This window comes from Parus major, chromosome 1A, assembly GCF_001522545.3.
Source record: "Parus major isolate Abel chromosome 1A, Parus_major1.1, whole genome shotgun sequence".
Lineage (NCBI taxonomy): Eukaryota > Metazoa > Chordata > Aves > Passeriformes > Paridae > Parus > Parus major.
Window position 1 is genome coordinate 33678411 of NC_031773.1, and position 24022 is coordinate 33702432.

Sequence of the window (24022 nt, forward strand, 5' to 3'; positions counted from 1 at the left end):
TTGAGTATGTGATGACTCTTAAATACCAGCAATAAATGAAAAGTCTTAAAAGTGTTTTTTTTTTTTAATTCCAGAACTGTTCTAAGCTTTTTATGAAAAGTCATGCTGTATTTCATTGTATTTTTAAACATATTTGACCTATCTGGGGATTCAGTGAGTTAAGATGCTGGAATTCCAAACCTGGCTTATGGGCTGTCTGATTATCACTTAACCTGCTTAGCTCTCTTCATAGGGGAGTGCATTTATGTCCCTTAAGAATCTTTTCTCTGCTACATGCCCATACACGTGTTGTGAAACACGTATTAAACAACTGCCCTGTTTTGGTGCATTCTAGCAAAGGAGGAGTACTAGCTGAAAAGAGGACCAGTACTCTGAGGTGAGAATGGTCTGTCCCTGTTAAAATCCCATTTTGTGTTGCCAGTACAAGCTCCAACACATTTTTTTCAGGCTTCTTATTCCCTGTATCTGTTTTGCCTCGTCTTGGCACCCCTGTGAGTTTTCAGCTGAAGTTACTTCTAACCAGTTCTATGACTTATTTCTTACAAAAATGAATTTTTTGAGTAGGAAGTACAAACTTCTTTCAACTATTGGCTTTGGTCGCAATTTCCTTTTTTGCTTTCATGAGGGATTTATAGAATCTGTCAAATTTCTAAGTACTACATAAGTGTGCATGTGCTTAGTGTGATTTTACTTCTTGGATTCATTTCCCCATTTACCTGATCCTTTTAGCTTTCAGACTGCACATGGATCTTCTGAGTTTGGCCATATGCACAGTTTGCTGTAACAGAATTTTGCTGAGCACAGAAGTTGCATTTTTATCAGTTTGCTCTGAGGATCAAAAATGCCAAATTCCAACTTCTTTCTCTGGGGCCTGGAGGGAATGGTAGGATTTTGTTATTTCTGAAGAACTTAGTATAGTAGGAATTTTCTGATCTTTTAAAGCTTGGCTTTACAAATGTATATGCTCTGTTAAGGAAGTCTTCAGAGGGTATCTGACTAGATCCAGAATTTCTAATTGGGTAAAGTGGCTTTTTATTTATTTTATTTATGCCACAAAGCAACGAAAAAGGCATGCCGAGGTATGAATAGTTTTTCAAACTCCTCCTTTGCTGTTCTATTTCAGGAGTGTTTTAAAATGTTTATTTCATAATAGTTAAAGATGGTTAAAAACAGTTACCATGTTGATCTTGTAGGAGAATTTCTGTAGCTTGTTTGATGTTAGGGACTGTATTTCTTGGATATAGTTTGCATGCAGCATAGATTCATGGTTTTAGTGTAGCTTTTGAAAGCATTATTACACTTCATAGAATACTTATAGACTTATATAACTTAAAAGGAATATGAAGCCAGTTGTTAAAGGTCACAGAATCATTAGGGTTGGAAGGGATTTCTAGGAATCATCTAGTCCAACCCCCTGCCAAGGCAGGGTCACCCAGAGCAGGTCACACAGAAACAAAGCATGAACAAAATACCTGTTATACTATTGTATTCTTGCAGTAGGTACAAAATGGTGCCAGTATTGAGCTAATCAAGGAAAAAAACCCAACTTTTTAACAAAAAGAGAAATGTAGTGAAATACTCTGTTTGCCATGATGATGTTCTTTTGGTACTACAGAGTTGTTGTTTGAGGGACTATGGTATCATAATACAGTGTACTGGTAGAGGTTATCATTCACCTTGAAGAAGTGGACAAACTGTGATTATGAAATGAGAGAACAAAGGATCTCAACTTCTAGTTTTGTTTTGTCTTTAATGTAGAAAATGAAATCTATTTATACCAGTGTACTTTCATATTTTTATTTAATAGCTTTAACTTATCACTGAAGGTGTGGATTTGAAAGGTTTTTTTTCATTTGTTGCAAATTTGGTAATATATATTCTATTGTATATCAGTTCCACTTTAAAGTTAAATAGGAATCATCTTTGAAACTGAGAAATAGGACTGTAAACAGTAGTAGTTTTTGCTGTAAATTGAATTTATGCTAGCAAACCAGCTGATGGAATTCCAGTTTCTGTATTTTGACTTAAATTGCAGGCTCACTTGGTGGTTCATGTGATTTTTGATAGGCATTTTGAGAGACACTTAATTCTCACTGAAAGGCTCATTAAGGGTCACATTTGTAGATACTTCCAATGTGCAAGTATGTTTTCATCTGTGATTTGTGACAGAAAAGCAAAGGAGTAAATTACTGCCTTTGCTTATTAAGACCTAGGCAGCAACATCAGAAGCAATAGTATATAAATGGGTATATAATAGTATATAAATGGGTAGAAGCTTCTTTTAATTGCTACCATGTAATGGTAGCATGCCTGTTGACAAACATTGTAGTCACTGGTGAGGCAGGAAAGGGAAGATATTGCTAGAATTCCTAAACTGTTTATGTTGGGTTTTTTTCCGACTTGTATCACTGTGTATGGTTTTAATCTCTCACAAAGACATTGAGTTTAATCAGTTGTACTTCAATGTTGGTTTTCCTACTCTATGGAAAATTAAAAGTATTCATTCCCCTGTGAGATTTATAGTATCATCTTAGTTTAGATTTGGCTATGTTAATGGCCTGTGTTAATCCTTGGGCACTGCATATAGTAATATGGCAAAACAAAAAATATAATTAGTTTTCATTTTTAATAGTATAATTTGCTTTAGGCAGTTAAACTACACTTTATAAGTACTTTTGAACTGTACTGTTAAAATAAACTTTATAAATAAATTCTGAATATTTTCTTGCAGCTTAAGACAAAATTTTAAAAAAATTTTCCATACAAATTCAGTTTGAGTGAGATATTTGCAGTTATTGGTGAGACATTTTTGTGTGCTGAGTTATACTATACTGCAGTGTTTCTCATAATTAAAAATACTTATCTTTAAATCTTTTTTTAAATAAGTATTGATTGTTGTTTTGTATTATTTTCTCAGCTGAAGGATAGTGGTTAATGACCACAGCAAACTGGTTATTAGATCATTCAAGTTTGTAACATTTGTACAGTGCTTCTAGTTCTGTAGTGGTTGTTAGGAAATGTTCGACAGAAGAATTTATAGATCTTATGAAGTTTCTGATTGCATTTTGCTTGATGAAAGTTAGCTTGAAGTTGTGAGTTTTATACATAGAATCATAGAATGGCCTAGACTAGAAGGGACCTTAAAGATTTTCTATTTCCAGACCCCTGCCATGGCAGAGATACTTTCCACTAGACCAGGTTGCTCACAGGCCCATCCAGCCTGAAAACTTTGGGGATGAGGCATCGACAGCTTCTCTGGGCAGCCTATGCCAGTGCCTCATTACCCTCACAGTAAGGAATTTCTTCTTAACATTAGTCTAAACCTACTTGCTGTCAGTTTAAAGCCATTCCCTCTTGTCCTGTCACTACATGACCCGTATTTTGTGTAGGCTCCCTTCAGGTACTGGAAGGCCACAATTAAAATAACCCCAAACCTTCTCTTTTCCAGGCTGAATAATTTCATTTCTCTCAGCCTTTCCTCATAGGAGAGCTCCATCCCTGTAATCATCTTATGATTGATTCATCACCCCTTAGGGCGATGTCCTTCCCATGATGGGAACCCCAGAGCTGGTTGCAGCATTCCAGAAGGGGGCATCACCAGAGCAGAGGGGCAGAATCCCCTCCCTCAACTTGCTGGCCATGCTGCTTTGGATAGCCAAGATGCAATTGGCGTTCTGGTCTGTGAGTGCACACTGCTGGGTCATGTCCAGCCTCTCATTCATCAACACACCCTAGTCCTTCTTGGCAGGGCTGCTCTCAATCTGTCCCCCAGCCTGTGTTGATACCAAGGGTTGCCCTGACCCAGATGCAGCTCTTGCTTTGAAAGAAGCACATGTGTTCACTTCCTCAGAAGTGGACATGGTTTGTGGCCACCTGTCTGGTTAGTTCTCTGAACTCCATCCTAACGTGTAGTTTCTTCCCTTTCTTTCCTCTATCACCATGAATAATTTCTAATAATATTTTGCATGGGTCTACCAGTGGGAGTTGTAAGTACTTCTGCAACATTATGCTAAAGAATGGATTGACCCAAGTGCACTGTTTTTACATTTTTAATGAATGGTTATGCTGCCAGTGTGCCTTGTGCAACAGAGAACTGAGTTCCCACAGTAGAACAGGAAGAGTAATTAGAGGATTAGGAGAGGGATCTGCATGACATTAGTCTGAGAGACAAGAATTCTTTGCGTAATAAAATTGCCATGCAACTAGCATGCCACTTCTGTGAGACAGTGGGCATGTATATGTGTGTGTGTGTGTATGTATATGAAAGAGGAACTTAAATAAGAGCTGATTTCTTCCTTTCTTTGCCTCACCAGTCTAAAACCTCAAGTCACTGTTAGTTCCCAAAGGGTTTTAAAATCTATTAAAATCTATTTGTAAGGGCTTCATGAACTTTGCTGTATTTACTTTCATAGCTGATTGGGCAGTGATCTGTCAGTCTGTGAAAAGAGAGCTGTAGTCTGTGTCTGAGGTTTCCTGGTAGCTTCTTGTCCTAGGAAATAAGCAGCTGAGTTCCATCTGCAGATCTGCCTGCTTTTGGCACAGACCCAGTTATTCTCACACCTTCTTACGAAGAGTACCACAACAGTGTTGTTCCAATATCTGTGCATATGCCTGTAGCATGAGTGACTAATGAGTGTGTTAGTGAGTAGTGGAATAAGTTAGCATGGATCAAAAGGTGCCTGCTGCTAACCTGGCAACAGTATGACATTGTCATTGCATAAACCTGCTGTAATATAAAAGTCTGCATGGGGATAAGTGCTCTGATCCAGAAGTCTGCCAGCTGTTTACTGTCACCAGTGACTATTGGGAAGTAGATAAATTGGCTGCTGGTTTTAGCTTCAGAATGAGCACAAAGTAAGCAACCTGGCTACAGCAGCTGCATCTTAAGTCTCTAATCCCAGTTCCTGGTCTTTCTCATGTTACTGTGCTGTTAGTTTTGTGACAGGGCTGGATAGCGGTGTGAATTGTACCACCACATTTCTCTGTTGTGGTCTGTGCTGCAGTTCACCCTACAAACAAGTGATAACTCTTTCTAGTGGAGTGGAGTCCTGTTAGGAGTGCAGGCAGTTGCCAGAATGCCCTCCAGTGTCATGATCACCTCCCTCAGTGGGAGTTCAGACTACTTGAGCACTGCATGTGACTGCTTCACTTTGCACTGCTGAACAACACAAAATCACATACAAAATGCTGTGGTGAGGAAATGTCAGTGTCTGCAAAAAGTCTTCAGAGGTCTTCAGGGTAGTTGGGTGCAGTGATGCAGCGGGGGTGTGGACAGGAACACTGCAGGCTCCTCAGCCTTCCCCTCTTCCCCTACAGCTGCAGCTTGCTCTGTTCTCTGGAGTTCATCAGCACAGTTCTGCTAGGTGTCATGTAGAAATATGGATTTCCAATAAAAGTATCATTATATATATGATTATTTTACTAAAAGTTTTACTAATTTCTTTTTTTATAACCATGCTCTTGTCAGACTCCATATTAATATAATTGTACTTCATCAGTCTTTGAGGAATAGTTTTGATTAGTTTTTTGAGCCACTGTCATATATGATTATCAGTATAGAAAATAATCTTTTAGAAAGTTTGAATTTAGCGGAGAATTTTAAATATCCTTCAGCTTTTCATTAGAAAGACTATATTTGGACATGCTAACTTCCTTGCAGCAGCTATAGATACATATTTTGAGAGCTGTGACCCACTGACTCAAATCTTTGCAGTGCATATATAGCAAGCCACGTGTAAACCTTAGCAGAAATATGATCAAAATCTGCAGGGTCAAAGACAGAATAGCCTTTTCCCCTTATATAGCTCCTGTATTGTAGCTCAGGGTTGCGTATTACATTGGTACAGTACCATGTATGCATCAGTGACTTGCTTTCTATCATAATTCAGTTGTTGTTCTGATGATGTATCACAAGAGAAGGTTATGTGGCAAAAAAATAATCCTTTTCTTATCCCAGGTATTGTTAAAGGAACACCAAAGAATTATTTGGGACTTGTGAGAAGCTGCTTTTCTGCTTCTTAAGAGCAGTAGTGGGGTGAGACTCCATCTCCTCTTCATTGCTGAGGATAGCTTCGCCAAAGCATTTCACTATCCTTTTTACTGCAGTTAAAGGCAACTGCTCATCTCTCTGCACTTTACTCAGGCAGAGCAAAGGACAAGATAATCCCCTTAGCCTGTTAAATGCTCCATCCCATCTGGTAGGTGATAATTGCATTGTAAGGGGATTAACACAGTGGAATATGCTTACAGTGTAATGAAAGCTTCACTGTAAGTGTGAAAGTCAGCTGATTGCATTCTAGCACTTGGGGACCTTACATTTGCACATATTTCGTAAAAAACATGAAAGACAAATTTCATTTGGGAAAGGTATATACATGCCATCTTTCACATATCTGTAACAGATTTTATGTTTGTTCTGGAATATCAGTAGTCTGAATATCTAAAATCCTCTTGTAGGAGTAGTGCAATAGAATTTTGTTTAGCCAAATGTTTTGAGATTATTCAGTGGACTGTAGATATATTAAATGCATCCCAGGTGTTGACTACCGTTAATCAAAAGTACTATGAATTCGAAATCACGGGGTTTAATTGTTACCAGTCTAGGAATAGCTATGTTATTTAAACACTGCCTGGAAATCTTTGTCAGTAAAGGTGAAATTTGAATAAACCACACTGTGAGGAATATCACAGTAATTTTGTGTCAACGGGGATTTTTATCAAGAGCATTTCTGGCTGAAAGTAACTCTTCTTGCAGCCTACCAAAGTAAATATTTTGAAATTTCAGTTTCAAGCATGAGCCTAAGGTAGTGCAAACTGACTCTTCTTTTAAAAATTTTTTTTAAATGTTTTTTCCTATTTTTTTAAAATTTATCTAATGCTGTAGTGAAGAAAGTAAATCTTACGGTTCAGAGCATTTCACAAGCTAAGTGTACCTTAGCTTCCTTACCTTTCAAGATGACAGAGATCCCTGTGAAGATAAGTTATGTAGGGCAGTAGCTAAGGGTTGATTATCACCCTGTTGATTTCACTCTCTCCAGTCTCCATACGGTACAAGAAACTGGGCAAGTTGCTCTGTGCTGACCTGCATGTGCCATTTCACTTGTTCAAACATTAACCTGTTTGATTAGAACAGGGTTTGGTTAGTGTACACTGTGCTGGGATGTAGCTTCATAGTCAGATGATTAAATGAGTGTCAGGTGTAGTAGTATGCACTGTGTGCAGCGGATGCTGTAGTGACATTGTATGACCTTGCTGCAGGATTAAATATTCTAATGAAGAAAGGTTCTGTGACCAGCTGTGTGGCTGCTGTTTCTCTGGTTTCAGTTTCCTGACTTAGCAGCTCCGTGTGCATCTTCTGGGAGTAAGGGTAAAATAAAATCTGGTGGGTTTTTATTGGCTGTCTGAAGTAACTTTGCCAGTCTGTGATGAGGTTGTTGAGTGTTGTTAAGTTCAACCTTCTCTTAATCATGGATCTGATGAGTGGGGTCAAGTAGGAAGCTGGTTTTCCAAGTTCTGGTAATGAGACATGGAAGATTTCGCAGATTTTTTTTCCCTTCCCTTTTATTTTTGTTATTTCTTTTAAGGTGACTGAGCTCTAAAGAATATTCTTAATTATTTCCTTCTAGGCTGAAAATGTTTACCTGAGGAGAGGAAAACTAGGGAAGTTGGCTCTTTTATTTTCTGACATGTTGTAGTTTAAAATAAGCTTGGGTGTAAGGTCATGGAACTCAAAAAAATAAACATAACAACACCCTTCCAAAAAATGAAACCATGTCTCCTTTCCCCTCCTCAGTTGTTTCTGGAAAATGAGTTTATGTCACATGAAAATCCCTCTCGAAAGAGTCATTACAGTGGCAATATACAGAAAGTATTTTTAAGAGGAATTTTCAGATATTCGGAAACGGGTTTTTAACAATCCTTCCATATATATTTAAAATATATACCAGCTATGTAGCAAACCAAACCATATATGGTATATAATGAGTTTTCTTCTTATTTAGGTGACAAACAGCATGTTTGGTGCTTCAAGGAAGAAGTTTGTAGAGGGGGTTGATGGTGACTACCATGATGAGAACATGTACTACAGCCAATCATCGATGTTCCCACATCGGTCAGAAAAAGATGTAAGTTGAATAAGCTTATTTTTTCTCCTTTCAATATTGAGATACATTTCACATATTTGAAATTAAGTGAGGAACGGTTTCTTTTAGCTTTAAGCTGTACATGGCTGTTTCCAGTGCCAAGTGCTTTAGTTTCAGTGAATTTATTTGTGTAAACTTCAGCCATATGCTTGCCAGTGTTGTTGGGTTTTTTTCATCTTAAAGCATTGTATTTGTAATTTCAGTTGAGTTATTGATTATATCTTGTGCTTCCATGCAGTGTCTACAGGTTTTATTTTGGTATCTCCAGCTATTTTTAGTTTCTGAAAATGCTTTGTGCAATTTGCTGAAATATTTTAAGTTACGTATTTCTCCTATTTGGAATGCCATAAAGTTATGAAACTAGTAATTCCTAAACATTTTTTCCCCTTGGTAATGACAAATTGTATGTTAGAGCTGCATTGACATTACTGAAGCTCTGCAGCTTCTTAACAAAGATAAATATATTAGGCAGTAAAATATTTTACTTTTATATGGAGTCGCGTGGAGAATTACATGGAGGACTTGAAAGTGTGACTTGAAGTTCACGTCACCTGCAGGTCAGTAACACCATCTCATGGCAGGCTTGCATTTAATATGTGGGGGCAACGTATTCTTTCTAATAAAAAAAAAATCTGATCAAATCTTAAAAAAGGTGCAAGGGCTTAAAGTCTGCCTCCAAGACTGTCCAGAAGTATACTTAATAGCAGTTGTGAACATAGTCTTGGTAAACCTTGACCTGTATCAACATAAGCATTTCCTACAGACTCTTAGCTAAATTTCAATTTAGATTTTCAAAGAGAAGGAAATAGGTTTAGAGAATAGAAGGCCTTGTCAAACAAAATGAAGGAAAACAAAAACCAAATGAACAACAGCAACAACAAAAAGCATAAATGCAGCTTTCCAGTTTAGTTTCATAAATTGATAAGAAATTTCAGGTGAACCAGCAAAGGATTAAAATGCAGTACTGTGCAAACAAAAAACTAAATGGGCTGCTCTTTTCTCTTTATGTTGATTACATGTGTATATGTACCGCAGATGCACATAGGCACAGTGGAATATTTGTGATGTTGAATATACATCCTGTCTCTGGTCACTGAGAGGTGCAGCTAGCATTCTCAGAAACAACAGAAAGTGATTTTTGTATGTTAAATCCTCACTTTTAGATTTGATGCACTGGCAGAAAAATCATTATGGTGTAGTGAGAAAGGTAAAGTGAGATAAATGCTATGCTGCACAATGTATGCAGTGAAAACTGATGGCTTGGTACATTGTTGACACAGTGAATGTTTTAGTTGCCTACTTTTTCTGTAGGCAGAGTTGGAGAAGTGGAACTTAGAATGGCACATCAAGAGAAGGAAGGTGGGTGTTCCAGACACCAGGAATGACAAATGAGAAATCTTGAAAGCCTGTGGGAGAAGTGGCCAAAATGGGGCATAGAAGTCTGCTGTTGTTGGCAGAAGAATGATGTCATTTTGACAGGAAAATAGAAGAATGGATTTGCAAAAGCTTTTTAAAATTTTATTTCCAAATTATTTTTAAGATTTTCTGAGCTCCTGTAGCTTCACTATTGGCCATTATGATTTTCTGAGTTTTTGCTTATGAAATTTTAAACTATTATATGCTATTCTAATTTTTTTATAAATTTATCAAAATAAATTTGTGGTGGTAATAATGACTGTACATTATTGATCACTTATGTATAGCTAAATGCATATTGTGTGTTGCATGTTCTATTTGCTGTTTCATTTAGCTCACAGTAGGTAAGGAGGATTGGAATGGTTGCTACATTCTCTTAGTTTCCAACTTTTTCACCACTTTGTAAGCCTTTTCCTGTTGAAAATAACCATGTTTTCAAGTAGTCTTTCAACTAGAATTCAGCTAAGAATGTTGTATATGAAAGTAAAATAAATTTATTGACTCTGTTGTTTAGATAACAGTATTGACAGGCTAAAATAAAATTGCTCAGAAGTTTTTCTAAGTAAGCTTATAAAGACTAATGTTCAAAACCTAGATACAGTTTTGTGAATACCTGGGGTGAAAATTCCAGCATTCTAGATCTTGAAGCACTTTGAATCTTTCTGTATTCACATCTACTATGGGAATAAAATAAAGGTAGAAGAAATTTGGGGAAGAAGCAAATCACTCTTATTATCTAAACAAGGTGCAGTTTTATTTCAATTTACATTATTCCTCTTTTTTCATTTTCCGCTTTGTTTATGTCTTTACTGATAAAATTAATGTTGCAGGGTTTTGCAGCTGACCTGTGAAAAAATTACTGAAATGTTAATTTTTTTCTCTCCAGTGTATGTATGAATGCAGAGCAATGCAAAGCAATTCCTTCATTTATGCTTCATGTATCTGCTAGAGTTAGTTCTTCAAACTGAAATAGAATGGTTTTGGTGGAAGCCTCTGAATGGCCTCCTTAAATACTGTTTCTCAGGAAGGGCTTAAGCTTGTTTAGTATTTACCCTTATACTGGATATAGCTAGGTATTTCTGTTTTTCATTTTGTTGAAGTTTTACTGATTCTGATCCTGGAAGTTACTACTTTCCAAGGAACTGTTGCTGCTCATATGTATGTATACTCCAAGCTGAGGAACATAGGGAATGGTGAAATCCTAAAATTCAGAGTAAGGGCTATTAATGCAATTGTATTTGTATAAACTTCAAAACTTACTTTTCACTTTATTTTTACAGTAAAGTCAAGCCAAATACTGTCTTAAATTTCAAAGACTTTTAACATGGGCAAAGAGCTAGTAGCAAATAATTTTGGATGTGTTACTTTTATTTCAGCCTCAGTGTAGCAAAGAGCTTAAAGTTTTAATTTAAATTACCTGATTTTTGTTCACTAGAGAAAGCAGTTGTAGATAAACAGGGCTAATATGGTAATAGAAATGGAAAAGTTGCATGTTACTCACATGGCACAAGTGCTTCCAAGATCATACAGATTGGATAAGTTATTTTAGGCCCGCAATTATGGTTCCTTAAATGAAATTACATCTTTCTCAAGCTATTTTATGCTTCTTTTTTACTAAATAAGTTGCTTTGACTTGAGTCATGCTTGCTGAGCTAAGTAGGGAAGAGAGGAGCAGAGTATATGCACGAATGCTGTCTCTGAGTTTTTCTTCACTTGGTCAGTGCCTTATAACCAGGTCAATAGTCCTTTGGCAGAGAAATTAGGTGTTTTCTAGTACTTTAAGAACACAGAACAGGTTAAGAAAATAGTATAAGTTTTTGCTGGCAACAAGTGAGATCTTTGTAATATAAATTGACAAGATGATGCGCTGGGTGCCCACAAAACAATTGCAGAGCTTACTTGTGGCTAATTTCATCAACTTAATTGAGCCGTCTGTGCACTCAGCAAAATAATTTTCAGGACATGGATACATGTATTTTTATTTGGATAGAGTGAGAGTGGTAGAAATTGATAACTCAAGGCCCTCATGTACTTCTGAAACTACAGTTGTTAAATGAACAAAACAAAAATGCAGATGAGCTTTGAGGAAAGATTGAACTGATTCAGTTTGAACTGCATTGATTTCTCATGTATGAGAATGTAAGAAGGGCTCCACAGGGTTTGACTAACCTAGCCCAATCCACTGAAAATGTGTACATGAGAGTATAAGAGTAGGGCAGCTTTTGTTGCTCTGAACTGTAGCCATAAATATGACAGTAGACACACATGTGTTTTAATTAAGGTCTACCCAATCAGAAAAGTTAGGAGATTTTTTCAATTAACTTTTTTTTCAAATCTTGGCCTAGTCCTTTGCTGTTCATTTTCTTTTCCAGTTCTCAACAGATAGAAAAATGCTTGCAATAAGGTAGTAGTAATACTTCTGATTTGTACTTTTAATTGTGGCGGATGAGATCTAGTTTGAAGATTGGATTTGTCTCATTGCAATTGTTTATCTAGCTCCCTATCACTAGGAAGTCCTCAGGTTTAGATACTGAGTACAGAAAAATGAGTTGTTGATTCTGAGAGCCTGCTTTCCAGAGTTTTCTTCTGAAAGCTGAAGCATGTCTATAATGGATGAAATTCAGGGGTTCCTCTGTCATGAGATGGTTACACAAAGGCAGATGTTGTTAATGCTGATACAGCAAAGGGTGGTCATAGGCCTTTTTACTGTGATTTTATTAAACTGATTTCTAGAACCTTTATTTTTACTGTGTTTTGAAATACTTGGCCTTATAAGGAGATGGTACTTTTACAAGAGAGAAAATGCTGAAGGTCATTGTGGTTGAGATACAGAATCTTACTAAGTTTTGGAAACTGAGTGTGTAAGAGTTTAATCAGTTCTCTGGTGACAACTTAGACTTTAATGCTGCTGGACCTCATTGATCTAGATGAATTGCTGACTTTTAAATGCTATTATTTCAAGATTCTGAGGAAATCTATGGTATCTTGTTTTCTAAGGTATCTTTCTTGCCTTAGTCATAATTTTACTTCAGATGCCTCATATGGAGTTGCATGTATTTAAGAATTCCTATGAAACCCCTTTGTGTTAGGAGCAGTTATAGCATTCACACTAATGCTGGTTGGCTGAACAGAGAATACTGTACATTAACCTTACTTGTAATTGTCTGAATAGTTTTGTGAAGTGAGAAAAAACCCTGAAGTTTATTTTGAGAAATAAATATATTGTTGTCTTCATTATAAATGGCAAATTAATATTTTCACATGCATTACTTTGCACATAAACATTCTAGTAGATTTGACTGAATAGTGAGCTGGTTTGCCCTGCTTGCTTTGTGAAAAACATGATTTAGGCTTCACTCTACCAAGTGTGAGTTACAAAGCAACAGAGTTACTTTTCACCTTCCCAAACACTGATTGAACATTCCTTGCATGTATTACTGAGTACATAGTAAGGTTTTTTTTAAAAAAAAGCCTCAACCAACCAACAGAAGAAAAATAAAAAAAAACAAAAGCCCTAATGGAAACAACCAAACTTTATATGTATGAAAATTGCAATGCCATTGGTAGTGGCAAATGTGGCAAAATGGTTGGAAGGATTTGCAGGGATTGCATACTGTGTGAAATAGTATAAAAACACACTTTTGTCTCTTAAGTTCTTTCAGTTGAAGGAACTTTGTTTTAGTGCAGTTACCTTTCAGAGCCTATCATCATTCTGCCTATAATGTGCATTTTCATAAGAAAGTCATACAGTATGCTGAAAAAACAAAAAGTTTTAAATACAAAATGCGCCCATTACTATATCACCTATAAGTTTGTACCTGAACGGATTTATCAAATTAAACAATGCACGATAAATTAATTTTGTTTAGGGACAAAAGTGTGTTTTTATACCATTTCACACAGTATGCAAGTACGTATCTAAAAATATATATATCTGAATATATGTTACTTCACATCCCTTTACAATTTGAAATTATGTCACAAGAAAATTGATTTTGCCATTAATGACTGTAGTATAATTTTCACTATGATTGTGTTGGTATTTAGGCTTTTTATAGAATAATTGAATGACTGTGGTAGGTGTTCTATACTTTGCTTCATCTTCACTTCATCTAGAAGCTTTATTTTACTGCATCTCTACTTCACAATATATAGTAGTTTTTCTATGTTAGCTCTAGCTTTTGAAGTGGTGCCTTTCACTAGATTAATTCCATTCATAAAATCATGTGCATTTGCTAGAACGGGAAGGTAGGTTATGGTTTCTTACCCAGTAACTCAGTTCATTGAACATGGTGCTTTGTTATATTGATGGTTTATGAGCTTAGTGTTGGGCATTTTGTTTGGTTTTTGGTTACTTGTATGCATCTGGTTATTTAGTTGGTGTAAATTATTCACTTTGTTGTCCTAGTTCTTAATTGCTTTGGCATTTTTTGTAGCATCTTTCAATGAGCTTTCAGTAGTCATTTGGCTCATTGATAAACTGTACTGTCAAACCATGTCTCTACACAGGGAGAATTTGTTTTTACTTGGGTAGGCCATATTGACCTCACAGTAATAATGTCATTGTCATTCAAAAGCAGCATCTTGTCTCTAAGATCTTGAGATATTGCTGCCATCAGCAGTGTGGTCCTACCTCCTTGTGCTCTCCAAGTGCTGCTGGAGGCAGAAGATCATAACAAACCAGAAATTACTAAATCTGATAAACTGAATAAAATTTCATTTATTTTACAGTACTGTGTTTGGGTTTATATTGCACAAATTATTTACCTCAGTAATAATTTTCACTGGCAGATAATACCCTTTATTTATATATGTATACAAGGTTTTCATTGATTTATGATACTGAGATTTGGAAATACTTTCTTGCAACATGGTGATTTTGTGAGTGCTGTATTAAAAGGTGATGTAAAGAGGAAGACTAATAGCACTACTAAAAAACTGTCAGAGTCTAGAAAAATATGTATTTTTAGCTGGGTTTTTTTTATTTGTTTTACTACTGTTTTTTTACATCAATATAACACTTCTTTTTAGGCTGTGGGTCAGATGTTATTAAATAGTGCAGCACAGATGGGAGATACCAGAAATAAAGTAATGTAAATACAAAATAATGCTGATGCTTGCATCTGTGTGAAACCCATCATTTATCAGGCCAGGTATTCCTCACAAACTTGCTTATTCTACCACATTTTGCTTCTAGGAGTTGACTGTAGTGCTAAATCAATATATTTTAGCTACAGCTTCCCTCATGTTCAAGAAAGTAGCTTTGGGCTGTAACTACATTATGTAGCAGCCTTCACAGAATTGCTTTACTGAATTTTCTTGGTGCCACCCTGCTGACGTGTGGTACCTTGGCAGTGATGGTGGCAGGCTGCTGTCCCCACGCTGAGCTGGGGCTTTGCTTGGAGCAGGCAGGATGCTGCAGTGCACCGGGAGGCAGGAACCTGTTCAGCCAGCGGTGCTGCTGGACCTCCCTCCCAACACCTGCTTGCTGCAGCCTATGTTCTCCACTCTCTCAAGAGGATTGTAAAGTGCAGTGTTTTCTTCACAGTTCTGGCAAATTTAAGCATTTTCTGGTGCTGGGGTTTTTTTTTTGAGATTTGTTGACGCTTTCAAATGAACTTACTGTAGTAAACTGATCAAGAGTAATGAAAGCAGTTACAGTAAAATGTCTCAGCACTAGGGATAGGAAATTGATAGCCCCTTGCAGCTTATTGATTCTTGGTGTGGACCAGTCCAGAAAAATTGGGCCATCTGCTTGCATCATCAGTTGGTTTGAGTTTAAATGCATAATCTTCCATGATTAAAATTGTGCTGTCACTGTTTGACACTCATAAGTAAAATGATGTCCATGTCTTAAGTCGAGTGTCATGAACTCAGCCTTTCAGCCTGCCAGTACTGAGTGTTGGTCTTTTTTGTATCCTGGCAAAATAAAACGCAGCTTTCATGTTACACAAGGTCTCTTTGCTCAGTAGTTCCCCTGTCCCATGGGGGGCAAATCTTAGGCCTCCTCTGTCTCCTAATAACAACATAGGGAAAGCTAGTTGAAAAAAAAATCTGCCTTGTTCAGTGATACAACTTCAGAATAGAAGCAGAAATCCCATGCTGGGTTTTGTGGCTGTTAACCTCTAGCAAATTGATTTAGGTTGTTATTACTGTAATGAGTGTTTTTTCCCTAAGATTCTAACATAATTGGGTAAAGCTTAATAGGTCTTAACAACTGGAAGAGGCTTTAGTCACCTTAAGACTTAGACTGCTTTGGTTTTTATTAAGGTTATGACTTTTGGCTGTTATAGACAAAAAGAAATTCAAGTGACATCCAGTCACAGTTGCAAGTATGCTCTTAGGAGAGTTGTTATATTTTCTGTGTCATGTAGCAGGTAGCCCAGTCAGATTGAAATAATGATTGCAAAATGACAGAAGAAATGTTTTTAGTATTACAAAACCATTCATCTTGAATCTTCATTATCATTGCTAGACCAAGTTTGAGTAGACTATAATAGTGACTCAGAGACTTTGAATGCAAGTCAAGGTTCCGGTAATATAGGATAAGGTTTTGAGGAATTTAACTTCTGTTGTTGATCTAAATTGTATGGAAATAATAAAAAAAAGACAGTTTTAAACTGTTCCTTACTTAGATATGACATAAAAAGGGTGATTAATGAAGTAGGGATGGAATAAGTGAGATTCCCCTACAGTGTATCTCCTGGTATTGAGAAAGGCTTCATTTAATCTGCCTGCAACAGATCTACAGAATTTTTTATTGATTTTTTTTTCTTGAGGCTTGTTATCTTTGATGTTCTAAGTATGTTATGACATTAAATTATCAGACTTTCTGAATTTAACACCTGGCCTTTATTAGGGTTTTCTATAAAGGTTTCTCTACAAGTCATTTTGCAATTAACTTTTCATGTAAAAGTAAGCAGCACAATAGATGTGACCTACTTTGCAATGTTTCAGAAGAAAACCTTTCTAATAAGCAGTGTTGAATAAATATTATTTGCTATTGCTTTTAGCTGAATTTAAAAAATCAAGTAGTACTCATTGTACAAGAAGTGGGATTCCTTTTGCTCTCTTTTAAGTAATCTATTGCCTCTTCGGGGTTTTCTAATTATGGGTTTTTTTACGCCAAATTAACATTATAAATAAAAGATTGTATACTGAGTTCGGTAACATTTTCTGCTTATTGTATCATATACCATCACAGTAATTTCTTAGTTCCCCGAACATCCATATTTATGGGGTATTCTTTTTTGGCTTAACTGTTTTGCTTACCTGTCCTAAAGCTGGTAGTACTTTTTGACTGATGTTTCTAGCACAGTGTCTGGTGTGTTGACTTCTATTTTTGAACTTGTGTGCCTTTATCATTGTCTCAGAATAACATTCTGCCTCCCATTTTTTCCCATAGAATTACAATTTATTACACCCAGAAACATGTTCTAGGATTTTCCAACTTGTCAAACTTGAATATTCGTTTCTTTAACCTCACCATTTTATTTTGTGTTTCCTTTCTTAAAACCTACTGTGTCATCTTGTTTTGTCAGTGTTTAATTAACATAATTTGTTATTTTGGTGGGGGGGGGAAAGTGTGCTTTTAAATCTTCTCTTGCAAGTGTCCCCACTTCAGCAGGCTTTGTTCCATGTTGCAGACAATATTGATGTGAGTGAATTTTATTCCTTCTGAATGAAAACAGGTTGGAAGAGATGTTTCAGCACTTCATCAGACATGTATCACTCACTAGTGGGCATCTAGTCCATGGCATCAAGTGTTATAGTTAAGAAAGCATACAGTAGCTGGTAGGCTCCCAGAACCAACTTTCTTTTTTACAAATGTGCTTCTCTCTTGCTGCATCACTTGCTGATGCAGATATGGCCTGTGAACCTGGTTGTATGAATGCTGAGCTGAAGCCACTGGCTGTTATTTAAAGCGGGTTTTTATTCACAGTGAGTTTTTCACTAAAAAAGATAATGTCTTGCTATTTCAAACCTCTTTGTACACTAGTGTGGATGTTAGTTCCTGTAGTTGCTTACTATCAAATACCTGCACTTTGTTCTTAATATGTGTGAGTGAAATGTAGACTGAGTTAGATTCTGATATATTTTCTGATGGTCTACAGTGATTTCCTGCTGTAATTTCTTTTTTGATGTCTTCTGTATATATTAAAAAAAAAACTAAAAAACCCCATAAATACTTTGTGATTTAAGGATATGAGTGCTACTTTTGATACTTAGTGACTTACCCTGCATGTCTTCTTTTTCATTTCTACCATCTGCCCCAGTATAGACGACTATCAAATTCATTTTATAAGGTTTGTTTGAATTGTATGTCTGCCTAAGTGATATAAATAAAGCAATTTGCAGTTTATCACAGTAAAGTTATATTGTATAAATAATGTAAATATATAAAAATTATATATATATATAATATATATTATATATATAATTATATAAGAAGTTATATATATAAAGTTGATTTGAGTTCTTTACTCTCAAGTTGAAAATCCTTGAAATTGCCTTATGTTTCAGAATCTAGACATTCCTTTCCTTGAAACCATCCTAAAATTCAGTCCGGGTACAGACTAATTCACTCAACAAGCAGCTATTTGCCCATGTGTCACTAAGTAGAAGTAGGATGTTCTCTTGTGGATGGAGGGATTAGGTCAACTAATAACTCTTCTTGCTCCCAGGGGACAATCAGCTATACCTAGTGTTGGTGAACAGCTAATCAACAAAAAGTGTGTACAAGGTTGGATGTTCCAATATTTAACTTCCCTTAAGATTGCAAAGGGTTTTTTTCCCAAGTGTTTAGATTATATGTCCTGTTTCTCAAATTTATTAATACTTTACATTTCTTCAGAAGCATGGAGAACAGTATATTCTCTTTTAGAACAATGACTGGAAATCTGGTGTCAAGTGCCTACATTAGTTACCTTCTTTCTGGGGTATGCAAACCCAAATCGCCATCTTTTTTAGTTGAGGTTGATGGTGAAGTTATTTTGTGGGTTTGTCTTTTGGTTTTTTGTGGGGTTTTGTGGTGTTTTTGGTTTTTTGTTTCATTTTTGGGGTTTTTTAAGTTCTTACTCTTCCCAAGAGTCACTATAATTTTTCACATTTCTGGTGTGTTGTCTGAAAGTTGATAAAGAAGGTTTTAATGGAAATACTTGGTAATATGTAAGTTCTCTAAAGTGGGTGGGCATGGTAGAGGAGGAAATACTGCTTCTGACATTTGTACGTCCTGTTAATATCTGTGTACAAGCACGAAGCCAGCTTTTAGGGCAGTATATTATAATTTTAACATTGGAATCTTACTTGAAGTTCATATTTGTTTGTATATACCTGCTGCTACCTATCCACTCATACTGTAAATCATGATACAAAACTCTCATTTGCTGAGCAGGAAGGGATCTGGTTGTATGAGGCATGTTTTACAGAGGAAAAGGACCTGTCATTTAAGTCATTTCTTTCTTCTGTAACAATGGGTCTTCTAGCTGCAAGGGTAAAAAGCCTGAAAGCTTTTAGATCTTGTGTGCTCTTTGTTGCAATTTTGTGTTTATACAGGTCTTTACCTGTATAAATACATTTTTATTGATGTATAATATACTGTTAGAGGTGTTACTGTGCAGATATTTTGGGGAGTTCCTAAAATTTTTCATGACTTTGAATGAGTTTTCAGTTGTTTTGGTTTTCTTGGCATAACATACTGTTGTTCCAGAGCAAGATAGCGCGGTATCTTTGTGTCTTTAATGACCTCTTATTCTTCTTTCTTACGTTTTAGATGCTGGCATCACCATCAACATCAGGTCAGCTGTCTCAGTTTGGGGCAAGTTTATACGGGCAACAAAGTAAGAATTGTTTTTATTAATAACATTTATTTTATGCTAAATATATTACAGTTTGACATTCTGGAACATGCAGGTGGCTTTGTTTTCTGGTGATAGTAAAAATGACAGTATGTCTCCTTATGTACAATTATTTTAAGATACATTTTTGCTTTGCTTAGTATGCTTTCTTGCAGTGTTTAGTGTGCAAAATGTCATATTGTCACTTTATAACTGCTAAATATCTAAATACAATCATACTATAAAATTTTTCTGTGATTTAACAGACTCTCTGAAGGAAAACCTAAAGGAAGAAAGCTGAGCCAAAATGAGCCTAGTTCAGAAAACTATGTAAGGAAGAGAAGGAAATTATACTTTAAATATAACTGATACTTCACGTTCTACAGGAGCACAAGAAATCTTGTGTATGTGCTTGGCAACTTGCATTTGGCAAAGAGCTATGCCATTAAAATTATTCTTTCTGCATCACTGTTTTTTTCTTTCTGGTAGCTTGACGATTTCATGTGTCTGCCAGTCATATGGGCAGCGTCGCAATAGAAGAGCGATAGGGCAGTGGTCACGATGTAATGCTAACTTAAGGACCACCTAACTTATGGCCAGTATTGAGAACTGCACCTCCTGGTAACTGAGAGGTGCACTCAGGCAGTGACTCAGAATATCTTGAGTTAGATACAGTTCCACAAGTAAAACTGGTTGTGAATATCATCTCTCCTGTGTCACTGTATGCTTTTAAATGTTTAGTGCTCTCTTGCTAAGTGCATCTGACTCAGATTCCAAGAAGAAGTGTCTTCAGAGTACTTTAGAGAGTCTGGACTTTAGCTAGACAAACTAAAAGCTGTGTTTGCTAGATGCATAGCTTTCCCAACTTCTTTTGGCTTTCTTCAAATGGTTTAAAAAATACAGTGGAGTTTTGGGGGTTTTCTTTGGTTTGTTTTTTTTTGGTGGCAGTGGTTCTTTTGGAAGCTTTTTTTTTGCCTGTCTCAGTGGCTGTTGATGAGTGACCCTGTAATGTAAACTGCCATTTTATTATGCTACTGAGATTTATATGAGCAGCTTCTAGCCAGTCCGAGAGTCACATTTGGCTCTTTTATGTGATGATTCTGCCACTGTCGAACCTTTCATATTTCACTGTATACAGATACTAAAATAGTTTATTCATTCTGTTTATCAAAGTTATTTTTTGTTAATTTCTTAATGTAATTTTTTAGTCAACTTGGTTTTTCATTCAGTTGGTTGCTGTGCCTAGGATGTAATCTCTGTAACATGGAGACATGCCTAAAACCTTGAATGTGAATATTATCAGGTATCAGTTTCTACCAGGTTTTGAGAAAAAGGGGAAGAGACTTTTTTGTTGAAGTGATGCTTATGATTAAAATACTCTTTAGGAAAAACAAAGGTGATAGTGCCTATGTACTTTTAATGATTGGTAGCTGTCAGTCATTAAGCACGATACTATGTTACAGCATTAATGTAACTTAAACTTGACCAGTAGGAAGGAAATTGGCCATTTCATTGGTCTGCCTCCAACATAGCCCATGTAGATCTGGTCTCAATTAGAAAAGTGGAAAAAGAAAGTGTAAGAAAAAAGGGGTTGGGATTTTTTCTTTCTTCTTACAGCGAGTATATCAACTTCCCCTCCTTGCCAGGAATATGGTTCTACTTCACTGTAACAACCCTCATTTAAAGAAAGCCAATAAGAAGAAATAACTATCAGTCTGAAACTGGCTTTGCTAAAACAAATGCTTACACAAAATTAAATTGAATATCCTAATTGTTTTTTGGTGTGCTATATCTAGTTTGGAAGTGTATGTATTTTTTCTTTACCACTTTATTTTTAAAATCCCATGTAACTGTTAATCAACATGAAATATTATTTACAATACATATTTATACTCACTGAAATTATTCTGATGCAGCAAATTGCCAAAATATTTATAGTGAACACTTTGATGTAATCAACTTTTAATGAAATGTTAGGATGCTTGTTGTAGCAAGTCAGGCTACCTCTTAATCTGAATGTATAGAGATAAATTCAAGTTTTACACATTTGAATTTTATTGAAAACTCCCTGGATTTACAAACCATAGGGTAGGACACAGACTGCAGTTCTTACAGTGTAAAAGCTGAATGACTGGAGATTTCTTCAGACCTTGTCCATGATAATGATTTGAACATATGCTGTGTCTGTTCTTTGCATTCTTAGTATTTAACCACATTATACATTGGCAAGTTCTGCTGGGGTGTTCTACCATGGGAGAGTGCTGATCCATCAGAATTTTCTTTTGTTTGGTCTGCAAGATGAGGTTTTGAGTTCTGTCACAGTAGCCTTCTGCCAAAGCAGTGGGAACTGTCACAGCCATAATTTTTTATATGCTAAGTTTTTTATTATTGCTTTATTGCACTAAATGACGTTGTCTTGTCTTTGAACATAATTCAGAAACTTATTAAGCCCAGAAAAGTGATGTGAGAATGATGAAAAGCTTAATAAAGATTTTAGACATTTTGAAACAGGGCAGTAACTGGTGATTTTCTGCTGTTCTCAGTTACAGTAATTTAATTTTTTACCTCACTGAAGTACTTGCTTTATTCCGTCACACACAATTGTTTGTGTGGAAAATACTTCTGATCACATTGTTAAAACCATTCTGTATGTTTTTAAATGCTAATAGAGAGCTGTTAAAATTATGCTTGCTTTCTTTTTTGATAAGGTCAAACTTGATCACAGACACTGAAGTATTGTTGCTGTAAAGAAGCAACTTAAACTGTAAAGAGAGAATTGGCCTCAAATGTTGCTTTCATTGTCCTAAAAACAGTGTTACTGTTTAATTAAAGATCCATCACTTTCTTTTTTGTAACAGATTTGCTTAATTTTTAGCAAGACAAATCAGTGTTCTAAATACTGGTCAAATGCATACTTATTTATTCAAAAGTAATTAGCATATTTCTTGAATGCAGTTACTGATTTTCCTAAAATGCTGCCTTCTTTTGAGATAATTTGTAGATTTTTATGTTCTTTCTGAAAAACTCAAAATTTGACCTTTCATTTACAGTATATGTCTCGAAGGAAACAAAATTTTCTAAGTGACTTCAGAGAAATTCCTTAACGAGCCTTTCCAAAATAAAACAGAAATGGGGCTAAATTTGGTAATAGAGTTTCTGCTATCCAAACAAGGACTTAATTTTTACACTGCACTTTCCTTCAGTCTTTACACTTTTTTGTACGTTGTCGGCATAAACTGTTTCCATCTATACCTGATGGAGAAGACCTTGTTCCTGATTGCTCTATATCTCCACCCCTCTGAATTTTTTTTCAATAGGTGCACTAGGCCTTCCAATGAGGGGAATGAGCAACAATACCCCTCAGTTAAATCGCAGCTTATCACAAGGCACTCAGTTACCGAGCCACGTAACGCCAACAACAGGGGTACCAACAATGTCACTTCACACGCCTCCATCTCCGAGCAGGTATTTATCAATAGCCGATATTTCTGCAATTGTGTCTTACTGCAGAGCTCTTGTTGAATGTTCTGCATATTTTGCCTCATACTTTACAGTCTGATAAATTAAAAAAAAAAAAAAAAAGAAAAAAAAAAAGAAGTGATTTCTATGGACCACTGCCTGTGTTAGGGAAATAGTACCATAAAAAAGTAAGGATTTACTGTAAGACAGTATTTTTGTATGTAAAGGACAAATTGCTGGCAAATTCTGCTTCAGAATGTAAGAGGTTGTTACTTGATTGTACAGTTAAAATTCTGCTGATGTCATACACTGCATAAGAATATAAAGATAATAGGTCTGAAGTGCTCATTAGAAAAGAGCAGTAATATCTTTTCATATGTATGATAGCTAAATATTTATCTAAACCTGATGAAGGACTTGATTAGCATATAATGGGTCATTTGGTAATTCTAAAGAAATCCAGAACTGCATTAATTATAGAGAGTAATCCAAACACGTTATTTGGTCGCTAAGCACAAATTAAGTTGCAACAACTTGGAGTCCATCCTGCGTTAGTAATCTATATGAGTAGCCAAATACTGTTGTACAGATTCATCTCTGTGGATGATTTTTCTCTTTCAGGGGGATATTGCCTATGAATCCTAGGAATATGATGAACCACTCCCAGGTTGGTCAGGGCATTGGAATTCCCAGCAGGACAAACAGCATGAGCAGTTCAGGGTTAGGCAGCCCCAACAGAAGCTCTCCAAGCATAATATGTATGCCAAAGCAGCAACCCTCTCGACAACCTTTTACTGTGAACAGGTAAGGCTCTTTAATGAGACCATCCCTGTACACCCATAGACATGCTGCTCTGGAAATGTAATTTTTGTCCATTAGAATAAATCTTGAAATCTGTGTTGTGTACTCATATCTGGGCAATAAACCTTGACGTTCCTTGTAATGTTCTGTCAGGTCTATAAAGCTCTTAACCTAAGTTCTCTTTCTGACTATTCAATTTCTGTTGCATCCGCTTTGAAGTATGTGATGTTTCTCATGTAATTACGAAGCTTATTTTTGAAACATAGCTTGAATTTTCAGTGTATGCATCTGGTTTAAAATTGTTCATCCAGAACTTTGGGTGGAAGTAAGGCAAAATTTAAAAACATGTTACTCTGGAAGAGTAGTAAA

The 24022-nt window shown here is 36.0% G+C and overlaps 1 protein-coding gene across 1 annotated transcript in view; it reads left to right on the forward strand.

The window, feature by feature from the left end:
* The window catches only part of CNOT2 (CCR4-NOT transcription complex subunit 2), an 82909-nt gene that overhangs the window by 39312 nt on the left and 19575 nt on the right, over positions 1-24022 (forward strand). Inside the window, exons 2-5 of the mRNA XM_015628405.3 lie at positions 8001-8123; positions 19330-19396; positions 22711-22858; positions 23474-23656. Of these exons, the coding sequence (XP_015483891.1) occupies positions 8013-8123; positions 19330-19396; positions 22711-22858; positions 23474-23656 (509 nt within the window). The 5' untranslated portion in view covers positions 8001-8012. The remainder of the gene's footprint in view (positions 1-8000; positions 8124-19329; positions 19397-22710; positions 22859-23473; positions 23657-24022) is intronic.